The sequence below is a fragment of the Numenius arquata genome, unplaced genomic scaffold (assembly GCF_964106895.1).
Source record: "Numenius arquata unplaced genomic scaffold, bNumArq3.hap1.1 HAP1_SCAFFOLD_1818, whole genome shotgun sequence".
NCBI lineage: Eukaryota > Metazoa > Chordata > Aves > Charadriiformes > Scolopacidae > Numenius > Numenius arquata.
The window spans coordinates 1-9,551 of NW_027414968.1; the positions used below are offsets into that span (position 1 = coordinate 1).

The 9,551-nt window shown below is 66.6% G+C and overlaps 1 protein-coding gene across 1 annotated transcript; it reads right to left on the reverse strand.

The window, feature by feature from the left end:
* Positions 1 to 3,789: 3,789 nt before the first annotated feature.
* Positions 3,790 to 8,705, reverse strand: LOC141478306 (myc-associated zinc finger protein-like; the record flags this gene model as incomplete). The annotated part of the gene is given in 4 exon segments (XM_074167411.1): positions 3,790 to 3,987; positions 5,481 to 5,544; positions 8,271 to 8,552; positions 8,554 to 8,705. Coding segments are annotated over 4 exon segments (696 nt in total), but the record flags the coding sequence as incomplete, so codon positions are not given.
* Between the last annotated feature and the right edge of the window lie 846 nt (positions 8,706 to 9,551).

Here is a 9,551-nt window from a genome sequence, read left to right on the forward strand (position 1 = left end):
GCAGGGGGGGGGGGGGGGGCGCGGGGGGGTGGGGGGTGGGGGGGGGCTCCTCGTTGCCGTGGGGCGCCCCAACATCTATGGGGCAGGAGAGGTTCCTCGTCGCTATGGGGCGCCCCACATCTATGGGGCAGGAGAGGTTCCTCGTGGCCGTGGGCGCGCCCCACATCCATGGGGAGGAAGGGTTCCTCGTCGCTATGGGGCGCCCCACATCTATGGGGCAGGAGAGGTTCCTCGTGGCCGTGGGGCGCCCCACATCTATGGGGCAGGAGAGGTTCCCTCAGTGGCCGATGGGGGGCGCCCCACATCCATGGGGCAGGAGAGGTTCCTCGTCGCTATGGGGCGCCCCACATCTATGGGGCAGGAGAGGTTCCTCGTCGCTATGGGGCGCCCCACATCTGTGGGGCGGAAGAGGGGGGGGGGGCGGGGAGGAGGGGTGTTCCTCGCGGTTATGGGGCTCCTCGTTGCTATGGGGCGCCCCCATAGCCGTGGGGCACCCCGTATCTGTGGGGCGGGAGAGGTTCTTCATATCCGTGGGGCGCCCCATAGCCCGTGGGGCAGGGCGGGCTCCTCCTGGTTATGGGGCACCCCCATAGCCGCGAGGCGGAAGAACTTCGCGGTTATGGGGCGCCCCCATAGCGGCCGGCGAGCAGCCCAATATCCGTGGGGCGCCCCACATCTATGGGGCGGGAGGAGGCTCCTCGTCGCTATGGGGGCGCCCCACATCTATGGGGCGGGAGAGATGATTCCTCCTCGCCGTGGCTCGTCCCTCATCCGTGGGGAAGGGGGGGGGGGGGTGTCTCTCTGTGGCCGTGGGGCGGCGCCGTGGGGGCAGCGCCGTGGGGCAGCGCCGTGGGGCAGCCCCCTCACCAGGGCTGGCTGCCCCCCGGGGCCCCCTCCATGGGGAGAACGGCCACGGCGGGGGCTGAGGGGCCCGGGGGTCGCCATTGGGGCAGGGCTCGCCCGTGCCTGGAGGGGCAGAAAAGTGGGGGGGGGGGGGGGGGGGTCTCACAGCGCCCCCACACATCCCCGCACCCACACACATCCCCCGCCCCACACCCCGCTATGGGGCAGGAGGAGTTGCCCCCCCTCCTTCCCGACGCTATGGGGCAGGGGTTGGCAGGATGGAGCTGGATCTATAGGGCTGCCCCACAAGTAGCTCCCGCTGCAGGTCTCGCCCCACGGGTCAGGATCTATGGGGCACGGCTCCCACGCTATGGGGCAGGACCCCCCCCAGGGCTCTATGTGGGCAGGACCCCCCTTTCCCCCCCCCCCACCCAGGCCCTATGGGGCAGGGTTCCACGCTATGGGGCCAGGACCCCTAGCCTCTATGGGGCAGGCTCACACGCTATGGGGGCAGGACCCCCCAGGCTCTATGGGGCAGGGGTCCCATGCTATGGGGCAGGACCCCCAGGCTCTATGGGGCACGGCTCCCACGCTATGGGGCAGGACCCCCCAGGCTCTATAGGGCAGGACACCCCACCCCCCAGGCTCTATGGGGCAGGATTGCACGCTATGGGGCAAGACCCTCAGGCTCTATGGGGCAGAACCCCCACCCCCCACGCTATGGGGCAGGACCCCCAGGCTCTATGGGGCAGGGTCCCACGCTATGGGGCAGGACCCCCCAGGCTCTATGGGGCAGGGTCCCACGCTATGGGGCAAGACCCTCAGGCTCTATGGGGCAGAACCCCCACCCCCCACCCTATGGGGCAGGACCCCCAGGCTCTATGGGTCTGACCCCTCCACCCCCCAGGCTCTATGGGGCAGGATTCCACGCTATGGGGCAGGACCCCCAGGCTCTATGGGGCAGAACCCCCACCCCCCACGCTATGGGGCAGGACCCCCAGGCTCTATGGGTCCACCCCCACCCCCCCCCTTAATCTCTCTCTATGGGGCAGCCCCCCAACCCCCATCCCTGGGACCCATAGATTACTGCCCCATAGAGGCTGGGACCCATAGATCTAGGACCCATAGCGCCTGGGACCCATAGAATAGTGCCTAGGAGCTGTGGGGCAGCGCCCCATAGGGCCTGCGACCCATAGATTCGTGACCTATAGGGCCTGGGACCCATAGATTACTGCCCCATAGAGCCCTGCCCCATAGGGCCTGGGACCCATAGCTTAGTGCCCCATAGAGCCCTGCCCCACAGAGCCCTACCGGGGCTGGTGATCCTGCGCCCCACGCGGCCTCTGCCCCATAGATCAGGGCCCCATAAAACCTCTGCCCCACATCCTGCCCCATAGAGGCTCTGCCCCACATCCTGCCCCATAGCAACCTGTGCCCCACATCGGGTGGTGTCCCTTTGCCCCATAGACCCAGAAGAACCAACCCCTCCTTGATCCACCACCCAAGAACCGAGTCCCTCAGGGCTCCCCCAGCCCCACACCCTGCCCCACACCCTGCCCCACACCCTGCCCCACATCCCCTGCCCCATAGCGACCTGAGCCCCACATCGGGTGGTGTCCCTTTGCCCCATAGACCCAGAAGAACCAACCCCCCCTTGATCCACCACCCAAGAACCGAGTCCCTCAGGGCTCCCCCAGCCCCATAGCCTGCCCCACGCCCTGCCCCACACCCTGCCCCACACCCTGCCCCACAACCCGCCCCATAGCACCATCCCCAAGGCACCTGCCCCACAGAGACACCATCCCTACCCAGGAACACCCAGAAGAACCAACCCCCCCTTGATCCACCACCCAAGAACCGAGTCCCTCAGGGCTCCCCCAGCCCCACACCCCACCCCATAGCCTGCCCCACACCCTGCCCCACATCTCCTGCCCCATAGCGACCTGAGCCCCACATCGGGTGGTGTCCCTTTGCCCCATAGACCCAGAAGAACCAACCCCCCCTTGATCCACCACCCAAGAACCGAGTCCCTCAGGGCTCCCCCAGCCCCACACCCAGCCCCACGGCTGCCCCACGCCCTGCCCCACACCCCGCCCCATAGCGTGAGCCCCATAGAACCATCCCCAAGGCACCTGCCCCACGGAGACACCATCCCTACCCAGGAACACCCAGAAGAACCAACCCCTCCTTGATCCACCACCCAAGAACCGAGTCCCTCAGGGCTCCCCCAGCCCCATAGCCTGCCCCACACCCTGCCCCACACCCTGCCCCACATCTCCTGCCCCATAGCGACCTGAGCCCCACATCAGATGCTGCCCACATCCCCCATAGATCCAGAAGAACCAACCCCCCCTTGATCCACCACCCAAGAACCGAGTCCCTCAGGGCTCCCCCAGCCCCGTGCCCTGCCCCACGGCTGCCCCACGCCCTGCCCCACACCCTGCCCCACATCTCCTGCCCCATAGCGACCTGAGCCCCACATCGGATGCTGCCCACGTCCCCCATAGACGCAGAAGAACCAACCCCTCCTTGATCCGCCACCCAAGAACCGAGTCCCTCAGGGCTCCCCCAGCCCCACACCTCGCCCCATAGCCTGCCCCACACCCTGCCCCACACCCTGCCCCACATCCCCTGCCCCATAGCGACCTGAGCCCCACATCGGGTGGTGTCCCTTTGCCCCATAGACCCAGAAGAACCAACCCCCCCTTGATCCACCACCCAAGAACCGAGTCCCTCAGGGCTCCCCCAGCCCCATAGCCTGCCCCACACCCTGCCCCACACCCTGCCCCACATCCCCTGCCCCATAGCGACCTGAGCCCCACATCGGGTGGTGTCCCTTTGCCCCATAGACCCAGAAGAACCAACCCCCCCTTGATCCACCACCCAAGAACCGAGTCCCTCAGGGCTCCCCCAGCCCCACACCCCGCCCCACACCCTGCCCCACACCCTGCCCCACATCTCCTGCCCCCCACCTTTGTTGCAGAGCTGGCAGACGTGGTTGGGGCCCTGGCTGTGGACCTTCATGTGGTCGGAGATGTAGGCGGCGCTGAGCATCTTCCCGCAGACGTGACAGGGGACCTTCTCCTCGTGTCGCACCGTGTGGGCCCGCAGGCGGTCCTTGGTGGCGAAGGCCGCCTCGCACGTCTGCGGAGGTGTGGGGCAGGGTGTGGGGCAGAGTGTGGGGCAGGGTGTGGGGCAGGGTGTGGGGCTGGGGGAGCCCTGAGGGACTCGGTTCTTGGGTGGTGGATCAAGGAGGGGTTGGTTCTTCTGGGTCTATGGGGGACGTGGGCAGCACCTGATGTGGGGCTCAGGTCGCTATGGGGCAGGAGATGTGGGGCAGGATGTGGGGCAGGGTGTGGGGCAGGCTATGGGGCGGGGTGTGGGGCAGGGGGAGCCCTGAGGGACTCGGTTCTTGGGTGGTGGATCAAGTGGGGGTTGGTTCTTCTGGGTCTATGGGGGATGTGAGCATCATCTGATGTGGGGCTCAGGTTGCTGTGGGGCAGGGGATGTGGGGCAGGGTGTGGGGCAGGCCATGGGGGAGCTGTGGGGCAGGCTGTGGGGCAGGCTATGGGGCAGGGGGAGCCCTGAGGGACTCGGTTCTTGGGTGGTGGATCAAGGAGGGGTTGGTTCTTCTGGGTCTATGGGGCGGAGGGACACCACCCGATGTGGGGCTCAGGTCGCTATGGGGCAGGAGATGTGGGGCAGGGTGTGGGGCAGCCGTGGGGCAGGGCGCGGCACTGGGGGAGCCCTGAGGGACTCGGTTCTTGGGTGGTGGATCAAGGAGGGGTTGGTTCTTCTGGGTCTATGGGCGATGTGGGCATCATCTGATGTGGGGCTCAGGTCGCTATGGGGCAGGGGATGTGGGGCAGGAGATGTGGGGCAGGGTGTGGGGCAGGCCATGGGGCAGGGTGTGGGGCTGGGAGAGCCCTGAGGGACTCGGTTCTTGGGTGGTGGATCAAGGAGGGGTTGGTTCTTCTGGGTCTATGGGGGACGTGGGCAGCATCCGATGTGGGGCTCAGGTCGCTATGGGGCAGGAGATGTGGGGCAGGGTGTGGGGCAGGCCATGGGGGAGCTGTGGGGCAGGATATGGGGCTGGGGGAGCCCTGAGGGACTCGGTTCTTGGGTGGTGGATCAAGGAGGGGTTGGTTCTTCTGGGTCTATGGGGCGGAGGGACACCACCCGATGTGGGGCTCAGGTCGCTATGGGGCAGGAGATGTGGGGCAGGGTGTGGGGCAGGGTGTGGGGCAGGCCATGGGGCAGCCGTGGGGCAGGGCGTGGGGCTGGGGGAGCCCTGAGGGACTCGGTTCTTGGGTGGTGGATCAAGGAGGGGTTGGTTCTTCTGGGTCTATGGGGCGGAGGGACACCACCCGATGTGGGGCTCAGGTCGCTATGGGGCAGGGTGTGGGGCAGAGTGTGGGGCAGGGTGTGGGGCAGAGTGTGGGGCAGCCGTGGGGCAGGCTATGGGGCTGGGGGAGCCCTGAGGGACTCGGTTCTTGGGTGGTGGATCAAGGAGGGGTTGGTTCTTCTGGGTCTATGGGGCGGGGGGACACCACCCGATGTGGGGCTCAGGTCGCTATGGGGCAGGAGATGTGGGGCAGGGCGTGGGGCAGCCGTGGGTCGCTGTGGGGCAGCCCTACCTGGCACTTGAAGGGGCGCTCGGTGGAATGGACCTGCCGGACGTGGCTGTTGAGGTGGTCGGGCCTTGGGGGGAGGGAAGGGGTCAATGGGGTCAATGGGGCCACCACCGGCCCCACGGCCACCACCGTGACCCCCAACCCCACCACGCTGACCCCCAACCCCACCACGCTGACCCCCAACCCAACCACGATGACCCCCAACCCCACCACGCTGACCCCCAACTCAACCACGATGACCCCCAACCCAACGATGATGACCCCCAACCCAACCAAGACCCACCACGATGACCCCCAACCCCACTGTGACCCACCACGATGACCCCCAACCCAACTGCGATGACCCCCAACCCAACCAAGACCCACCATCATGACCCCCAACCCAACCACGATGACCCTGAACCCAACCACGATGACCCCCAACCCCCCCACGATGACCCCCAACCCCACCAAGACCCACCACGATGACCCCCAACCCAACCACGATGACCCTGAACCCAACCGTGATGACCCCCAACCCCACTGTGACCACCACGATGACCCCCAACCCAACCGTGATGACCCCCAACCCCACCGTGACCACCATGATGACCCCCAACCCAACCATGATCACCCCCAACGCAACCACGATGACCCCCAACCCCACCGTGACCACCACGATGACCCCCAACTCAACCACGATGACCCCCAACCCCACCAAGACCCACCACGATGACCCCCAACCCAACCACGATGACCCCCAACCCAATCAAGACCCACCACGATGACCCCCAACCCCACCACGATGACCCCCAACCCAACTGTGATGACCCCCAACCCCACTGTGACCCACCACGATGACCCCCAACCCCACCACGCTGACCCCCAACCCCACCAAGACCCACCACGATGACCCCCAACCCCAGCACGATGACCCCCAACCCAACCACGATGACCCCCAACCCAACCGCGATGACCCCCAACCCCACCAAGACCCACCACGATGACCCCCAACCCCACCACGATGACCCCCAACCCAACTGTGATGACCCCCAACCCCACCGTGACCCACCACGATGACCCCCAACCCCAGCACGATGACCCCCAACCCAACCACGATGACCCCCAACCCAACCGCGATGACCCCCAACCCCACCAAGACCCACCACGATGACCCCCAACCCCACCACGATGACCCCCAACCCAACTGTGATGACCCCCAACCCCACCGTGACCCACCACGATGACCCCCAACCCCAGCACGATGACCCCCAACCCAACCACGATGACCCCCAACCCAACCGCGATGACCCCCAACCCCACCAAGACCCACCACGATGACCCCCAACCCCACCACGATGACCCCCAACCCAACCACGATGACCCCCAACCCAATCAAGACCCACCACGATGACCCCCAACCCCACCACGATGACCCCCAACCCAACTGTGATGACCCCCAACCCCACTGTGACCCACCACGATGACCCCCAACCCCACCACGCTGACCCCCAACCCCACCAAGACCCACCACGATGACCCCCAACCCCACCACGATGACCCCCAACCCAACGATGATGACCCCCAACCCAACGATGATGACCCCCAACCCCACCGTGACCCACCACGATGACCCCCAACCCCACCACGATGACCCCCAACCCAACCGCGATGACCCCCAACCCATCCACGATGACCCCGAACCCAACCACGATGACCCCCAACCCAACCACGATGACCCCCAACCCAACGATGATGACCCCCAACCCCACCAAGACCCACCACGATGACCCCCAACCCCACCACAATGACCCCCAACCCCACCACGATGACCCCCAACCCCACCGTGACCACCACGATGACCCCCAACCCAACCACGATGACCCCCAACCCCACCACGATGACCCCCAACCCCACTGTGACCCACCACGATGACCCCCAACCCAACCACGATGACCCCCAACCCAACGATGATGACCTCCAACCCCACCACGATGACCCCCAACCCCACTGTGACCCACCACGATGACCCCCAACCCAACCGCGATGACCCCCAACCCCACCAAGACCCACCACAATGACCCCCAACCCCACCACGATGGCCCCCAACCCAACCGTGATGACCCCCAACCCAATGGCGATGACCCCCAACCCAACCGTGACCACCACGATGACCGTGAACCCAACCACGATAACCCCCAACCCAACCGCGATGACCCCCGACCCAACCGCGATGACCCCCAACCCAGCCACGATGACCCCCAACCCCACTGTGACCCACCACAATGACCCCCAACCCAACCAAGACCCACCACACTGACCCCCAACCCCACCACGATGACCCCCAACCCCACTGTGACCCACCACGATGACCCCCAACCCAACCACGATGACCCCCAACCCCACTGTGACCACCACAATGACCCCCAACCCCACCATGATGGCCCCCAACCCCACCACGATGACCCCCAACCCAATGACGATGACCCCCAACCCCACCGTGACCACCACGCTGACCCCCAACCCAACAACGATGACCTCCAACCCAACGATGATGACCCCCAACCCCACCGTGACCACCACAATGACCCCCAACCCCACCACGATGACCCCCAACCCAATGACGATGACCCCCAACCCAACCACGCTGACCCCCAACCCAACCAAGACCCACCACGATGACCCCCAACCCCAGCACGATGACCCCCAACCCAACCATGATGACCCCCAACCCAATAACGATGACCCCCAACCCAACCGTGATGACCCCCAACTCAACCACGACGCCCCCCAACCCCAACCCCGCCGACCCACCTGGAGAAGCTTTTCCCGCAGTGACTGCAGACGTAAGGTTTGTGCACGGCGCCCTCGTGCGAGCGCACGTGGTAACTCATCCTGTCCTTTCTCTTAAACCTCTGGTGACACACGGGACACTGGAAAGGTTTCTCATCCGAATGGGACAACTGGTGCCGTTTGAGGTGATAGACGTCCCGGAAAGCTTTCCCGCACATCTCGCAAGCGTGACTTTTCCGAATCCTTTTAGGAGGAGACGAAGATCCGCCACCGCCGGCGTCCCCGACCCCCCCCACCCCCACCCCCTAAAAGACTTAAAGGAACCATAGTAGGCATTTTAGTAGCCACCCGGCCGCTTTTAGTAGCCCCGTGGGTGGCTTGGTGTCGCCGGAGGTTGTAGCCGTTCTTGAATTCCTTGGCGCAGAGGGAACAGACGTGGGGACCTTTCGATTTGGTTTTTTTTTGGGGGGGTTGAGGGGGGGGGGAGGGGGCGGGGGGGGGGGGGTGGGGGGACGGTCACCGTCGGGGGGGACGACCCCCGTCACTGTCACCGTAGTGGATCCCCCCGACCCCCACGGGCGAGGGTCCCCCGATTCCAGGTGGTCCCACCACCACCACGGAGGAGGAGGAGGAGGAAGAGGAGGAGGAAGGAGGAGGAGGCCCCTCGGAAAGGACGGAAGGGGGGGGGGGGAGGGGGGGGGGGTGGGGGATGGGGGGGGGGAGGGGGGGGGGGGGGTTTAAGGACGGTGGGGGTCCACGGTGGTGGCCCCCCCTCCCCCCCCCGGAAGGAGGAGGAGGAGGAGGAGGAGGAGGAGGGGGACACCCCGGGGGGAGGATCCGGAGGAAGAACAGGGAGAAGGTCCACCTGGAGGGGGTCGGGGGGGGGGGCGGGGGGAGGGGGGGGCGGCAGCCTGGGGGGGGGGGAGGGGGGGGGGGGGGAAGAGGGGGAGGGGGGGGGGGGAGGGGGGGGGAGGGAGGGGGGGGAGGGGCAACGGTCACCACGGGGGTGGGGGTGGGGGGGGTCACCGTGACCCACCCCCCCACCCCACCCCCAATGGCCACCAACCCCCCCCCCCACGGCCACCGTGACCCACCAGGACCCCCCCATGGCCACCAACCCCCCCCCCATGGCCACCAATCCCCTAATGGCCACCATGACCCCCCCCCCCATGGCTACTGTGACCCCCCCCCATGGCCACCAAAACCCACCAGGACCCCCCCCATGGCCACCAACCCCCCCCCCCATGGCTACTGTAACCCCCCCCATGGCCACCAACTCCCCCCCCCATGGCCACCAAGACC